The sequence below is a fragment of the Pituophis catenifer genome, unplaced genomic scaffold, assembly GCF_029215685.1.
Source record: "Pituophis catenifer annectens isolate HBS135680 unplaced genomic scaffold, rPitCat1.0.hap2 SCAF_3, whole genome shotgun sequence".
In the NCBI taxonomy this organism is placed as follows: Eukaryota; Metazoa; Chordata; class Lepidosauria; order Squamata; family Colubridae; genus Pituophis; species Pituophis catenifer.
In genome coordinates, this window is record NW_027256883.1 from 3718651 (window position 1) to 3735421 (window position 16771).

At 42.1% G+C, this 16771-nt stretch overlaps 1 protein-coding gene across 1 annotated transcript in view; it reads right to left on the minus strand.

The window, feature by feature from the left end:
* The window catches only part of ADGRB1 (adhesion G protein-coupled receptor B1), a 280832-nt gene that overhangs the window by 32982 nt on the left and 231079 nt on the right, over positions 1-16771 (minus strand). Inside the window, exons 22-24 of the mRNA XM_070939737.1 lie at positions 11684-11753; positions 11426-11492; positions 7684-7769 (exon numbers count right to left, since the gene is read on the minus strand). Of these exons, the coding sequence (XP_070795838.1) occupies positions 7684-7769; positions 11426-11492; positions 11684-11753 (223 nt within the window). The remainder of the gene's footprint in view (positions 1-7683; positions 7770-11425; positions 11493-11683; positions 11754-16771) is intronic.

Genomic DNA, 16771 nt, shown 5'->3' on the forward strand with positions numbered 1-16771 from the left:
ATCAGATGTTTGGAAACTGACTCATATTTATGACGGTTGTAGGGTCCCCCGGGGGTCAGGTGGTCCCCTTTTGCGCTCCCTGACCAGCAAATTCGATAGGGAAGCCAGATTCCCTTAACAACCATGTTACTTACTTCATAACTGCAGGGATTGATTTAAGGAACATGGGAAGAAAAGTCGTAAAACGGAGCAAAAACTCAACTCTTGCTCAGCAACATAAATTTTGGGCTCTGTTGCGGTTGTAAGTCGAGGATTACCTGTACAGGTGTTTAACAATTTATCTTGCAAAAGATCCAGGATTTTAAGCTAGAGAGAGAGAGGGGTGGGGGAGGGGGGACCCTGCCAAGGGATAGATTTTAACAAATTTGACACCTGAATGTGAACCAAGGGGAAGAACAAGGGGGAAAAAAAAAACTAGAAGGAAGGAAGGAAATCAGAGGTGGAAAAGCGGGCATGGAAGAAACCTCTAACTCCAATCAATCAATACTCCTCATCAGAAAAAGAAAGGAAGTTGAAATTAGAGGAACTAACATGGCGTTACTGGTGGCTGTGGCCGAAACGTCGGGAGAAGACACCACTCCACACTTGGAACATTTGAGCGTGATGCCGTAAAGGGGCACGGCCATCTGACTGCAATTAAAATTAAAAGACTGAAACGAAACAAAACACTTTGCTGGTGAGCACAAACAGAACGGGGCGGGAGAGGGGAGAGGTGATAGGGGGGCAGAGGGAGGGAGGGAGGGAGGGAGGGAGGAAGGAAGGAAGGAAGGAAGGAAGGAAGGAAGGAAGGAAGGAAGGAAAGAGAAATGTGTGAGAAGGAGGGAAGAAAAATGTGAGGGGGAGAGAGGGAAGGAAGGAAGGAAGAAAGAAAGAAGAGAGAGAAAGAAGAAAGAAAGAAAGAAAGAAGAAAGAAGAAAGAAAGAAAGAAAGAAAGAAAGAAAGAAAGAAAGAAAGAAAGAAAGAAGGGAGGGAGGGAGGGAGGAAGGAAAAAAAGATATAGGGGAGGGAAGAAGGGAGGGAGGAAGTAGCTAGGGGAAGAGAAGGAGAGAGGAAGGAAGGAAGGAAAGAGAGAAATGTGTGAGAAGGAGGGAAGAAATGTGTGAGGGGGGAGGGAGGGAAGGAAGGAAGGAAGAAAGAAAGAAGAGAGAGAAAGAAAGAAAGAAAGAAAGAAAGAAAGAAAGAAAGAAGGAAGGAAGGAAGGAAGGAAGGAAGGAAGGAAGGAAGGAAGGAAGGAAGGAAGGAAGGGAAAGAGAGAAATGTGTGAGTAGGAGGGAAGAAATGTGTGAGGGGGAGGGAGGGAAGGAAGAAAGAAAGAAAGAAGAGAGAAAGAAAGAAAGAAAGAAAGGAAAGAAAGAAAGGAAAGAAAGAAAGAAAGAGAGAGAGAGAGAGAAAAAGAGAGAGAGATATAGGGGAGGGAGGGAGGAAAGGAGGAAGTAGCTAGGGGAAGGGGGAGAGAGGGAGGAAAAAAGAAGCGAAAGAAGGATATTCAACAAAAAGAATAGAAGGAGAAAGTTGAACAAAATGAGAACCCCAACCCAAACACCAGCAGCGAGAGAGAGGGGGGGGGAGGGAAGGAAGAGAGAAACCAAACAACAGGACAGGGAAGGGTTAACACTCTCAACTTTAAGATACCAGGCCCAGGAAACCATCAGCCACAACCCCTTCCCCTCTTGCCCAAAGAGGTCTCGGGCTGTGTCAAAGAACCTGGACAGAAACCTGGTTGGAAAGTATGGACCAGGCAAACTTGACCATACAAATTGTGACCTGCATTCTGTGGTTGCCCCCAAATTTCGAAGCCCTGGCTTTGATAGCTGAACATGATCCAGAAGGTCGAACGGGGACCTTGAAGGTCCACAAAAGAAAGTTCTAGAGCAGTGTTTCTCAACCTTGGAAGCTTGAAGATGGATGGACTTCAACTCCCAGAATCCCCCCAGCCAGCTGGGGGATTCTGGGAGTTGAAGTCCACCCATCTTCAAGCTACCAAGGTTGAGAAACACTGTTCTAGAGCTTAGCTTGGCCCATGACTCCCATCTTGCTTTGGTGTCACATGGCTTATTTAAACCAGATCTACGTAGCAAGACCACGAAGATCCAAGGTGTCTTCCGACTGGCCAAAATCAGCTAGTCTTCCGATGTACGGCCACAATTGAGCCACCCAAATATTTTTGTCACCAAGTGAAACACTTCTGAAGTTAATTTTGTCTCGCTTTATGACCTTTCTTGCCACGGTCGTGACGCGAATCGCTGTTGTTGCTAAATGAGTCAAATTGTCGTTAAGCGAATCTGGTTTTCCCCCTTGACTTTGCTTGTCAGACGGTCCCAACAGGGGATCATGTAACCTCAGGATAAGGCAACCATCATAAATAGCAGCTAGGGGGAGAGAGGGAGTGGGGAAGTAAAGAAGGGAGGTGTTAGGAAATGGTTATTTGTCTAACTAGTTTGTTATTTGTCTAACTAGTTGGTCATATATAAACCAACAAGGTATGTTTGCAGTCCGAAAGGTATTATATTGCTTTAAGACTGTATTGCATCATCCTGTATCCTGATTGGCTAAGCTCTGTAGCCAATGTACTTAAGGGAAGTGAGGATCATAGCTTGTGTGGATACACCACCATTTTACCTGCTTATTTGCTGTACACTCTTTACCTGATCTCTCTGCATGATCATTTTTTGATCATAGCTACATGTTGTTTTCTACCATTTATTGAATGTTTTGATATTGAACTTGTTCCTGTTTGAAACTCAAGAAGAACTGTTTTATTGTGGATGACTACAACTGATAAGAAGACTTTGTACTTGAAATATCCCTGGATTGATCTTTTAACTCTCGTCTTACCTATGTATGACTTGGATTGTTTTTGGACTTTGCTTTACTTTTTTCTAAAAGTACAACAACTCAGTGTGTTTGTATGGTTGACTGTAATTGTTCACAACCACTCCCAGTCGCTTTTCATGCGTTTACTCAAAGTGTACTCTGCTCAATAACCTACAACATCGGTTATGAGTCAAGAATATCCTTAACAGGAGGGATGGAGGGAGGAGCTGGGGAGAAGGGGAAAGGAAGGAAGGAGAGGGAAGAAAAGCATCTGAATTTTGATCACGTGATGCCAGGGATGCAGCAACGGTCATAAGTGTGAAAAAGGGTAATAAATCGTTTCTTCAGTGACGTTGTAACTTCGAATGGTCACTAAACAAAGTGTTGTAAGTCAAGGACTACCTGAGGTAACCCTCCACTTACGACAGTTCATTTGGTGACTGCCCAACATTACAACGGCACTGAAAAAAGTGACTTATGACCATTTTTCACACTTACAACCATGGTCGCACTCCCTGCAATCATGTCGATCAACATTCAGAGGCAATTATGACGGTCGCAGTGATCCCCGTTTCCGACCTTCTGACAAACAACGTCAATGGGGAAGCCTGATTTGCTTAACAATGATTTGACTCATTTAACACCTGCAGCGATTCACTTAGCGACGGTGGCAAGAAAGGACGTAAAACGGAGCAAACTCACTTAACAAATGCTTCCTGTGGCAAGAAAGGATGTAAAACGGAGCAAACTCACTCAACAAACGCTTCCCTTTTGAATATAGCTTTAAGACTGCTGTGTTGCTGTATTGCATCATACTGTGTCCTGATTGGTTAGCTCTGTAGCCAATGTCCTTAAAAGGGAGCTAGAAACCTGGTTTGTTTCTCTTTGCTTCTCTTTGCTAATATCTTTGCTGTTTGTTGTGTTTGCTACTGTTTGCAGATATAGAAGAACTGTTAATCGTGTATGAGAACAACCACTGGTAAGAAGACTTTGTTATTGGACTATCCCTGGACTATTGTTTAACCATCTACTGCTTTATATGTGAATGACCTGGACTGTTTATTGGACTGTGCCTTATTACTATTTCCTGAAAGTAAACACAACTCAGTGTATCTGTGTATTAGCTGTGTTATTCCTAACTACTCTCAATCACTTTTCATGTGCACACCCTTGCTACTCAAGGGTTGCTCTGCGAATTCCTCAACAAGTTACACCTCTTGTAAGCTGCTTCCAAAATTTACTCCCTTCTTACTTTCCAACGTAGTTTTAGAGGAAAAAAAAAAAACCCTCCAGCCTGAAGTTTACCAGTTCAGTAATCAGGGATGACACGGCTCTTAACCCCTCCAGACATCATCATGTTCTGCCCACAAGTTCATTTGCACATTGAAAAGCACAACTTTTAAGCAGGTTCACAAGCGAGCAACAAAATTAACGTAACGGGAAGCCATAAAAACAACAAAAAAAATCAGTTCCCTCCCCTTTCCTAAAGCATCTGCATTTTCAGCATCTATTCAGCACAGTCGATAACCAGCAAAAACAGGATTTAATTTAAAGGTTTTGGTGATGTTTCAGTGGGACAACGTTGCCCATAACGCAATTCTGGAACTATGCGTTTTTGAAAACAATGGGTTGGTTCTGGGATGAGCCTGGAATAACCCAGGTTGAATCTGCACACTAAATTCTGCCTTAGTTTCAGTTCCTTTTGTTTCCCCATTTAATATGAAGGCATTTGCAAATTTAACGTATTTTTCAGAGTATAAGACGCACTGCCTCCCCCCAAAAGTGGGTGAAAATTTTAATGCGTCTTGTAGACTGAATACAGGTCTGATTTTGGCCTCCAGAACTCTCCACGCATCCCATTTTCACCCCTCCAGAGCCCAGAAGAACTCTGCAGGCCAAAAATGGGCACATTTTTGGTGAAAAATGGGCACATTTTTGGGATTCACGGAGGATTTGCAAAGTGCTTCTTGGGCAAAAACGGGATGCGCAGAAGCCAAAAACTATTTTTTGTTTTTGTTTTCCTCCTCTAAATCTAGGTGCTTCTGATAGTCTGAAAAATACGGGTATATTAAGATTGTGGCTTGTGTGTATTGCAGAAGCATTAAATGTAGCGGTGGGTTCCAACTGGCGTTACCACCAGTTCTCTTCGTGCATGAGCTTTACGCGTGATCGCTCCGCGCAAGCTCCGCACAAGGTTTCTGCCCAGCTGAGGTGCGGCAATCCACTCTGCCGCGCCTATCAGCTGGGCTAAAAAAGAAGAAATAAAGGTAGGAATAACGTGGGGGCAGGCGGGAGGGCCCAGCTCCCAAACAAAGAGAACCGGTTCGGTGACGTCACATCGTCACCGCTACCGGCTCGGCCGAACCGGGCCAAACCGGTAGCAACCCACCACTGATTAAATGGCACATGGAATCAACCTGCCCTAAATAGCACCAATGATTCAGGAATCATGTTCAGAAGAAACTTTCCAGATTTTGAGTTGGTTCCAGAAAAGAAACTTTAGGTGCCTTGGTTCACCTTGGGAAGGCTTTAAGAAGCATTTTTGTGCTTGAAAGGCTAGTGATGTGAAATAGGGGTGGGTGAGTGGGATATCTCAAACATCTTTGCTGCTACACAATGTTTGCAATCTACAAGGAAGTCTAGCTCCTAGCTGTATCTCATTCGGTGTTACTCAACCTCGGCCATTCTAAGATGTGTATCAGCCCTGGAGGCCATCTTTCTCTTTGAATCTTCAGGGCTGCCACACTTAGTGCTGTGGGAAACTGGGAGGGGGGAATTGCATGGAATCGGAGAGATATCTAGCCATAATAACATTCTTTTCTCTGGGAGTCAAGGACATCTCGCCCTTCACCTGGAGTGGTGTGACTGGGAGGCATCTCCAGTTGGGACAGTGCATTGATTGGACCATGTGATGGACATGTGGGCGCAGGGGAAGGGACTTGGACTTTCTTTTGGGTGGGGAAAACCTGGAAGTTTTCAGATTCGGGTTTTCCAAGATGTGCCAATATGACATCCCTAATAAAATGGAACTTTGAGGAACTTCTAGCCTCGGAGTCTTCTTTCATTGAGGGTGTTAACTTGGAACCCTGGCAATGTATGGACTTCAACTCCCAGAATTCCACAACCAGTAAGGCTGGGCTGAATTGTGGGAGTTGAAGTCCATGCAGAATAGCCAAATTTGAGAAACACTGGTCTACTGCCTTCCATTCCAATCATCTGGAATTGAGTAGAGTAAGCAGAACTGATCCAGCTACAGTTCCACCAAAACACAAGATCAATAGAAGAGAATATTTGTAGCTCAGTTTTGAATTGTGGGGTCCTTGGTGATCTCTGAGCATGGTGTTTTTTTTCTTGCAGACATTTCATGACTAAACTAGGGAACATCCTCAGTGCCTTAGTTTGATAATGAAAACCGTCAAGCTCAGTGGGCACCAAGACCCTCAAAGGTGATCATTCTTCTGCCCTAAATGTCATCCTCTATGAAACCAGAAACGGTATTCTGGCCTACTTTGATGGTTGGTTGGGCATCTTTTGGAAGGAGAGTCACAATTATGCTAGAAGATCTCAAACTTGGATTGATTGCAGATCTCCCTATGATATCTAAGAGCACAAGCCAAGGCTTCCTCAGAAACAAGAGTGAAAGTAGACCTTTCACTCTAGTTTTCATTCTAGTTTCTCCAAATAGTGAAATGGAAGGATATCTTTACTTTAGATGTGAGCAATTCATCATCTTATCTTCCTCCAGAGACACATCATTGTCCCTGTCTCATATATTCTTGCTGCTCAGTACAGTTTAAGAACCCAAAGGTACTTTTTTCAAGAGGCAACTGGACTTTCTGGTTTTTCTTTGAAGACATTTCGCTTCTCATCCAAGAAGCTTCTTCAGCTCTGACTGGATGGTGGGGAACGGAAGGATTTATACTCCTTGCAGACAGCTGGTCATTTGCATCCTTTTAGAGAGTTGTTGAGGCCACTTTGAGGTTTATCTGTGTCCTCGGGATCATCTGAGTAGTGAAAATGGTTTTGGAGCCTTCTTGGAACTCCTGAAAGGACCGTGTTGCAGAAAGGAGACAGGTGATGTTGTATCCCTCCCCCTCTGTTGAGATAGGGCTCTTCAGTTTTGACATAGAGGGCCTTTTTGACCCCTCTTTCAAAACAGCCTCTCTGTCCAAAACATGATCTTTGCTGTCTTCAAAAGAGTAGCCTTTGCCTTTGAAATGCAGATGGACTGCTGAATCTTCTCCTGATGGGTTTGTTCTCCTATGTTGTGCCATGCGCTTATGAAGTGGTTGTTTTGTTTCTCCAATGTACAGATCGCACATGGCTCACTGCATCATACTGCGTATACTATGTTGCTCAGTTTGCATCTGGGTGTTTTATCCTTGGGGTGGACAAACAAAACCTCCAAGTGGCCTCAATGTCTCTCTAAAAGAATGCAAATGACCAGCTGTTTGCAAGGAGTATAAATCCTTCCATTCCCCACCATCCAGTCAGAACTGAAGAAGCTTCTTGGATGAGAAGCTAAACGTCTTCAAAGAAAAACCAGAAAGTCCACTTGCCTCTTGAAAAAAGTACCTTTGGGACAACCATGACCTGGATGACTGAGAATCTCTGTAGACATACAGTATATGAGGTTTGTGTTGCATTATTGCCTTTTTAACAAATCACACCGGTGGTGTCACTCCGTGCTCCTTCCATGCCACAAGTCAAAATAAGGTGCTCAGAGGGCTGGTTTTCTTTTTCCAAATCACCATTTATCTCTTGCCATAACATTCCTGCCTGGTTATCGACAGTGACTTTGCAAGGTATCTACATTAAATATATACTTTTTGATGGGTTTCTTAGAGGAAGGATTGATAGAACGCCTACCCTGCCCGTTCCTTCAGTTTCTTATCTGTTATTCCATCTTTGGATACAAGTTTGTTAAACACCAGAATGCCAATAACCATGTTTACCTGTTGGAAGAGAAACAACAGAAAGGTTGACTTGGAAACCTGGTCAGGTTTGATGCATAAAGTCCTCCAGATCTTCCCCAGCTGCTTAGCCTAACACTGCTGGAGAAGAAGACATCTGAGTCCCAGCTGGTTAGAGGACCTGAAGCATTTTTGAATCTCAGCATCATTTTGTATGATGAATGTTTGGTGTCTGAGACAACAAACATCAGAGCCCAACCAATATATATATATATATATATATTTCAGGAGAGTTCCAAAGAATACTAATTGGCAGATAAACACTGTGTGTTTGTATTTGTGTGTGTGTTTGTAGGAGTTGTGTATTTCTTTGGGTAAAGGGAGGCTTTTTGCATCTGGCTAACTTCGCTCATGTCCTAGAACCTGGATGTCCAAGCTTGGCAACTTTAAGACTTGTGGACTTCAACTCCCAGAATTCCCCAGTCGGCCAATACTCAGATTATAACCAAATATAGCAAGGAGACCTCCGTAACTTGCTCATATTACCAAATAAAGAAGCCAAACCAAACCATCTCATATCAAAATGGAGATGGCCTCTTCACTGAAGGGCTCAGATGCTGAACCTGACCACCTGATGTCCTAGCTAGCAGATGCCTTCACCCAAGATGCAAAGTTGGGTTTAATTTTGATCTTGGTTAGTTTAGGGTGCAGTCGCAGTTTGTTGGAGTATTTTAGGGATTGGGGCTCATGCTAAACCCCAGAAAACAGGTTGGTAATATGAACAAGCTACAGTGGTCTCCTTGGGATACTTGGTTATAATCAGGGCTGGGATTCAGCCAGTTCGGACCGGTTCGGGTGAACCAGATGTTAATTTTCATCGAGAAAAGCCTATGGAGCCTGGGGAGGGCAAAAAACAGGCCTACTGGAAGTACTGGAAGTCTAAAAATGGGCCTGTTTCCAGCCTCTGGAGGGCCTCTGGAGCCCAGGGAAGGCCATTTATGCCCTTCCAGAGGCTCGAGGAAAGCCTCCAGAGTCTGGGGAGGGCGAAAACGCCCCCCACCTATGGTGTAGGAGGCCGAGTAGGCCACACCCACCATGGCCATGCCCCCCAGCAATCGGGCAGAGAACCGGTTGCTAAAATTTCTGAATCCCACCCCTGGTTATAATCTGCATATTTATTGGCTGTGGAATTCTGGGAGTTGAAGTGAGCCGCAGTGGCGCAGTGGTTAGAATGCAGTACTGCAGGCTCCTTCGGCTGACTGCCGGCTGACTGCAATTTGGCAGTTTGAATCTCAACAGGCTCAAGGTTGACTCAGCCTTCCGTCCTTCCGAGGACCCAGATCTGGGTCTGAGGACCCAGATTGTTGGGGGCAAATATGCTGGCTCTGTAAACTGCTTAGAGAGGGCTGTAAAGCAGTATATAAGTCTAAGTGCTATTGCTATTGCTAAGTCTTAAAATTGCCAGAGTTTGGAGCCTTCTTTCATAGAAAGAGCCACTCCAAGCATATTGCTCAGAAGACCTCTTGATAGCCTTTACGTTATTTCCGTTCATTTATTTTACTAGTTGTACAATAGCTGGAACCCTTCCAGCTTGGCCTCTTTGTAGCTTCACACTGAACACATGTTAGAACTATCACCAAAGTCTAGCAAGGGAAATAAAATTACAGCTCATTTCTTCTCTTGCATTCCAGGGGAAATCATTTAGGCCCAATAATCTAGGCCTTCCATTTATACCCCCTGCTTAATTTTCTCAACCGATGTTTTCTCTCGCTTTAGCAGTTGAAGGTATATTGCCACCGACCCTGGAGGCTCTATTTAATTAACATAAACAATAGCGTTCACAGGACCGCTATCTTCTGCGATGCCTTTAAAGGGATCAAATTAAACATTGTCCTAGTTTTATTTAATTTTATGTGAAATGATAGATTGCTGGAAATCATGGTTGTAGCGCCATTCAACAAACAATTCAACAATTTTTTTAAAAAAATATGCTCCCATGGTTAATACTTGGCATTAAGCTAGAGATATGGTACAATTTGGTTTTGTGGTTGAAAAGGGACGGGCTTAATGACAAATATCTTGATTACCTCCAAAACACGTATCCATCATTCTAAATTCTAAAAAAATTCCCATCAATAAAAATGTATTCCTTCTCATCATAAAATTGCTGAGATTTAAAAAGGTTTCACTTTTGCCGGGTGAATTCAGACAACAGAATGACAGGGAGGGGACCTTGGAGGTCTTCTAGTCCAACCCCCTGATCAAGCAGGAGACCCTATCCCATCCCAGATAAACGTCTAATCTCTTCTTGAAAGTCTCCAGGGATGGAGCACCCACGACTTCTGAAGGTGAGCCATTCCATTGATTAATTGTCCTCACTGTTGGGAAATTTCTCCTTAATTCTAGATTAGATATCTCCTTGACAACATTTTCCTTGGTTTGGATTGATGGTTGACCCCCTCTTCTCTGCGAAAACTCTTTAAACATTGGAAGTCAGCTATCATGACATCTCTGGTTCTTTTCTTTGTTAGAGTAGACATTCCCAGTTCCTGCAACCGTTCACTGCATGATTTAGCCTCCGGTCCCCTAATCATCTTTGTTGCTCTTCTCTGCTCTCTTTCTGTTCTTAACCCACCCAACTTAAAAGAAAAGAAAAAAAAAGTTTTTTTTTTTCAAATTTTTCAAAGTTTTCAAATTTATCCATGGCATTTCCTGTTCTGGATTAATCCAGAATTTTAAAAATAACCTTAGTTTAATCTCAGGGGGCTGCCCCAAAGAAGAGGGAGTCAAGCTATCCTCCAAAGCACCTGAGGGCAGGACGAGAAGCAATGGGTGGAAACCAATCAAGGAGAGAAGCAACTTAGAACTAAGGAGAAATTTCCTGACAGTGAGAACAATTAATCAGGGGAACAACTTGCCTCCAGAAGTTGTGAATGCCCCAACAGTGAAAGTTTTTAAGAAGATGTTGGATAACCATTTGTCTGAAGTGGTGTAGGGTTTCCTGTCTAAGCAGGGGGTTGGACTAGAAGACCTCCAAGATCCCTTCCAACTCTGTTTATTCTATTCTATTCTATTCTATTCTATTCTATTCTATTCTATTCTATTCTATTCTATTCTATTCTATTCTATTCCATTCCATTCCATTCCGTATTTTATTATTCTATTCTGTTCTGTTCTGTTCTGTTCTGTTCTATTCCATTCCATTCTGTATTTTATTATTCTATTCTATTCTATTCTATTCTATTCTATTCTATTCTATTCTATTCTATTCTATTCTATTCTATTCTATTCTATTCTATTCCATTCCATTCCATTCCATTCCATTCCGTATTTTATTATTCTATTCTATTCTATTCTATTCTATTCTATTCTATTCTATTCTATTCTATTCTATTCTATTCTATTCTATTCTATTCTATTCTATTCATTCATTCATTTTATTTTATTTGGTTAAATTTATATTATTTAACCAAATAAAATATTTTATTTGGTTAAATATTCTATTCTATTCTATTCCATTCCATTCCATTCCATTCCATTCGATTCTATTCTATTGGACTTCTACTTTCCATGAGGGCTTAGTTCATCTTGAGAGGAAAGCAAAGATCCTAGAGCATGGGCTTTGTAACTTTTTCAGAAATGTGTAAGACATAGATAAGAGAGAGGGGAACTATTCAGAAGGGGGGGATGTCATATACCAAAACCACAGCGGCCGCCGGTCCCACGAAGGCATAGAGCAGGCCTCCCTCCAAAGAGAGCCAACAGCTAGGCAAGGAAGAAGAAGAAAAGGAGAATTTAGCATATGCGAAGGAAAATGATGGAACTCATGAGATGCAACGCGGAGAAGACTGGCTAGAGAATAAGCGATGATTCCTCAATGGCAATGGCTACCCGTTATCAAATCTGAATTACTCCTATTGCTGGACAGAAAGGGAAAGGAAGAATTGCTTACTCACTAGTTCCCGGTGCCGTAGCCCTTGGCTTTAGTAAATCCCACAGAGATTGCAACCACCAAGGCAGGGAGACCTAAAGAGAATCAGTTAAAACGTCATGAGACACGATTAAAAAACAATAATAACAATAATTGCAGCAAGATTTGTTGAAGCAGAAAATAATTTTCCTTGAGAAGAACAATCTCTACTTCTTCTATCACCTCTTCTAAATCTGTTTTGCCCCTTCTTGGTATGGATGGACGGACGGATGTAAGTTACTGTTCTGACCCAGCCTTAGGAGAAGCAAGAAACAGACTCCTGGTCACGAGTTTTTTTTTTATTTTATTTTATTTTGAATTAACCCCTCTTTATTTATCTCCTGTGAATTAATGGCATTCACACAACGAAAAGTCCAGGCCAGAGTCCTTCAAGGAGTTAACTGCCAGTAACAGACCTTATCAGTTCTTTGAGATAATTGCCAGGCCAGGAGTTCCCAGCTGCAACGCGGTAAATAAAGTTCTGGCAAGCAGTCTCTGTGGCACGAAACACAATGAGCAAAATCTTCAGAAATACGAACGGTTGTCTCCTACGACCACCACTCCCTTTTCCCTCTATTTATTCCCCAGCCACAGAGGGCTCATTCAGAGTCCATGTGTGCCTTGCTTCCTGAGTCGACTCCTTGTCCTCCGTTGTTCTCCTCTCCTAACAGCTCTGCGCATTCAGGCATCTGGAACAGGCTCCAGCTGTTCTTCCTCCCCACTTATCTCAGCTTCCGAAGGCAGCTGCCTCTCCGGTGGCTGGGAAATGTCGGACAGCCCTGGCTCTACCTCTGCGTCTGACGCAGAGCATCCATCAGAGCCTTCCCCAGGCTCCAGAGCTGGCCCAAGTTCCTCCCCAACCTCCTCATCATCCGAGTCTGCCGCCAGCCCCACTGGCAGCTGGTGGGCCATAACCGTTACAACCAATACTGCCTAAAATTACGTTGCTAAGTGAGACATTTGTTAAGTGAGTTTTGCCCCATTTTACGACCTTTCTTGCCACAGCTGTTGTGAATCACTGTCGTTGTTAAGTCAGTAGCCCGGTTGTTAAGTGAATCTGGCTTCCCCATGGACTTTGCTCGTCAGAGTGTTGCAAAAGGGGATCATGTGTCCCCCGGGACAGTGCGACTGTCATAAATATGAGTCAGTTGCCAAGCGTCTGAATTTTCATCATGTGACCACGGGGATGCTGCAACGGTCGTAAGTGTGAAAAATGGTCACAAGTCACTTTTTTCAGTGCTCTTGTAGCTTCGAACAGTCACTAAATAAACTGTTGAAAGTCAAGGTCTAACTGTATGTTATGTTATGTTATGATGTTATGTTATGTTATTTTTTTATTATTATTATTTTTATTATTTTATTTTTTATTTCATTTCACTGTACTTTATTTCATTTTATATTTTTTTTATTTCATTTCATTTCATTTCATTTTATTATTTTATTTTATTTTATTATTATTTTATTTTATTATTTTTTTATTTCATTTCACTGTACCTTATTTTATTTTATAATTTTTTCACTTCACTTCACTTCACTTCACTTCACTTCACTTCACTTCACTTTATTTTATTATTTTATTTTATTTTATTATTTTATTTATTTTATTTTATTTTATTTTTTAATTTTATTTTATTATTTTATTTTTTATTTTATTTTATTATTATTTTATTTTATTTTATTATTATTTTATTTTATTTCATTTCACTTCACTTTATTTTATTTTATAATTTTTTCACTTCACTTTATTTATTTTATAATTTTTTCACTTCACTTCACTTTATTTATTTTACTATTTTATTTTATTTTATTTTATTTTATTTTATTTTATTTTATTTTATTTTATTTTATTTTATTTTATTACTTTTTAAATGTATTTGCTGTCCGTCTCGTATCCAATGACTCTGGGCAGCTTACAACATAAAAAAACATTGAAAAATGTTTTAAAAAAACCCCACAGCAGTTACAAAACATGAACAGATGTTAGGATTATGAACTGTGGGATTTTCAGTCAACACAGTACTGATTCGCGCTGTCTGGAGATGGCAGGAATTATAATTATCTTGAGAATAGATTTTTGTGCCGAATTGGGAAAGCTGCCTTAAATGACAAAAGCATAAGGCTTCCCACTATAATAATTAGTTAATTCCTAGAGCAATCAGCTTTGGGATAATTCAAATAATTTACAGAGGAAATGGAGTGAAAAAAGGGCCTGAGACTTTAGGTATTTGTGACCAGTATCTTGTCTCTTTTTAACCATCCTGAGGATACTGTGGGACATATTCATGGAGGTTTTTTTAGTTATAGTGTCCTTGGTGCTCTCTGAGCTTGGTTGTTTGCTTGCAGACATTTCATTACCCACCTATGTAACAGTATCAGTGCTGGTGAGTATGGTGTTTGCTCTCTGTTTATATACACTAGCTTGTCCTGCCCGTAGGAGGATTTGTAGGAGTATGGTTTTCTCCTTGATAGGCTCTTAATTAGGGGATTTTTTTTTTCTTGATTGTTTGTCTGGGGCTAATCCCTGCTTATCTGGATGTTAGCTGCTGGAGATGATGTGTTCTTGTTGTTTGCCTCCTTCTTGGGTTTTTTACTGCCTCCTTCAAATAGTGTGTAAATGTGGTTTATCCCTATGTGTCTACTGATGGCTGATTTGTCTGTGGGCCAAAACTTCCAGGAATTCCCTAATATTTTTTGGACGTGGTTTGGCCTTGGATTCTCATAATTTTCAAGCTGAAACTATGCTTGAAGCTTTCAATTTTTTTGTGAAGTTAGGAAGAGCCAGAATTAGCAAAAGCACCCACGACAGCAGTAACCACATAAGCTAAACACTAAGATTGAAATACTCAGACTTCAAGCAAACAATCAAGCTCAGAGAGCACCAATGACTCCACAGTCCTCCTCTTCCTCCTCTTCTTTACAAACACCACTCCCTAGCACTGAGGATGTTATCACTTGAGTAATGAGATGTCTGCAAGAAAAAAAGCAAGCTCAGAGAATGCCCAGGACCTCACAGCCCTCCTCCAGCTCCTCCTCCTCCTCCTCCTCCCCCTCCTCTTCTTCCTCCTCCCCCTCCTCTTCTTCCTCCTCCTCCTCCTCCTCCTCCTCCTCCTCCTCCTCCTCCTCCTCCTCCTCCTCCTCCTCCTCCTCTTCTTCTTCTTCTTCTTCTTCTTCTTCTTCTTCTTCTTCTTCTTCTTCTTCTTCTTCTTCTTCTTCTTCTTCTTCTTCTTCTTCTCCTCCTTCTCCTCCTCCTCCTCCTCCTCCTCCTCCTCCTCCTCCTCCTCCTCCTCCTCCTCCTCCTCCTCCTCCTCCTCCTCCTCCTCCTCCTCCTCCTCTGTGCAAACTCTACTCCCTTCTAGCACTGATGATGTTACCTAGTTTGGTAATGATACATCTGCAAGCAAAAAAATCAAGCTCAGAGAGCACCAAGGACTCCACGGTTGAACTCCAGGTATTCTTTTCTGGTGAAAGTATTCTTAGTTTCATCATGGACATGGTTTGCCATCAGTTTATTTCAGGATATGTTTTCCCCCCAAAAAACTTCCCAATTGGACTCAGGGCTCTAACATTTAAAAGGTCTCTCATGTAAGGACTAACCAGGTTCAATCTTGCTAAAGCTTTTCAACAGGGGTGAAATGCTCCCGGTTTGGACCGGATCGCTCGATCCGGTAGCGATGGCGGCCGGTGGTTCAGAGAACCGGTAGCAAAAATCCCTGCGCCCCCCCCCCCACCATGCTCAGTTGAGTCGCACGATCATCAGAGGCTTTTTTCTTTTTTTTTACTTTTCAAAGCATTTTTTCTACAACCTCTTCCGACGACAAAATGCTTTTAAAAGTAAAAAAAAAAAAGCCTCTGATGATCGTGCGGCTCAGCTGGGATCATCAGAGGCTTTTCAAAGCATTTTTTTTCTGCAACCTCTTGGCTGAAGAGGTGGTAAAAAAAAAAAACACTTTGAAAAGTCTCTGACGATCCCAGCTGAGTTGCCTGATCGGCAGAGAAGCTTTTCAAAGCATTAGAAAAAATGATTTGAAAAGTTAAAAAAAAAAAAAAAAAGGTGGCCACGCCCACCCAGTCACATTACCCCACCCACCCACCAAGCCACGCCCACAAAACCGGTAGTAACACATTTTACATTTCACCCTTGCTTGTCAGCGTCAGTCAGAGTGTACTGGATGCTTCTATCTGCTAATGATGTCGAAATAGAAACAAACAATAGAGTCCTCGACTTACGACCACAACTGAGCCCAAAATTTCACTCGCTAAGCGAGACAGCTGTTAAATGAATTTTGCCCCATTTTACGACCTTCCTTCCCCCCGTTAAGTAAATCACTGCATTTGTTCAGTTAATAACACGGTTGTAAAGTGAAACTGGCTTGCTCATCGACTTCACTTGTCACAAGGTCGCAAAAAGGGGATTGCGTGATCCCTGGACACTGTGACCATTGTAAATTTGAGTCCGTTTACAAGCATCTGAATTTTGATCACAGGTCTACGGGGTCGTAAGTGTGAAAAACTGTTGTAGGTTGCTTTGCTCAGTGCTGTTGTAACTTGAAATGGTCGCTAAATGAACTGTTGTAAGTCGAGGACTACCTGTAGGAGAACGAAAACATGTTATGTTATGTTATGTTATGTTATGTTATGTTATGTTATGTTATGTTATGTTATGTTATGTTATGTTATGTTATGTTATGTTGCGATTTATATTGATATTGTTCCTGATTGCTTATTTGTACCCTATGACTATCATTAAGTGTTGCACCTTATGATTCTTGATGAACGTATCTTTTCTTTTATGTACACTGAGAGCATACGCACCAAAGACAAATTCCTTGGGTGTCCAATCACACTTGGCCAATAAAAAAATCTATTCTGTTCTGTTCTGTTCTGTTCTGTTCTGTTCCGTTCCGTTCCGTTCCGTTCCGTGCCGTGCCGCGCCGCGCCGCGCCGCGCCGCGCCGCGCCGCTCCGCTCCACTCCACTCTACTCTACTCTACTCTACTCTACTCTACTCTACTCTGAATCAGGTTCTGAATCAGGGAGTCACATGATCCCACTGAATGATGATTTTCCTTGAATTG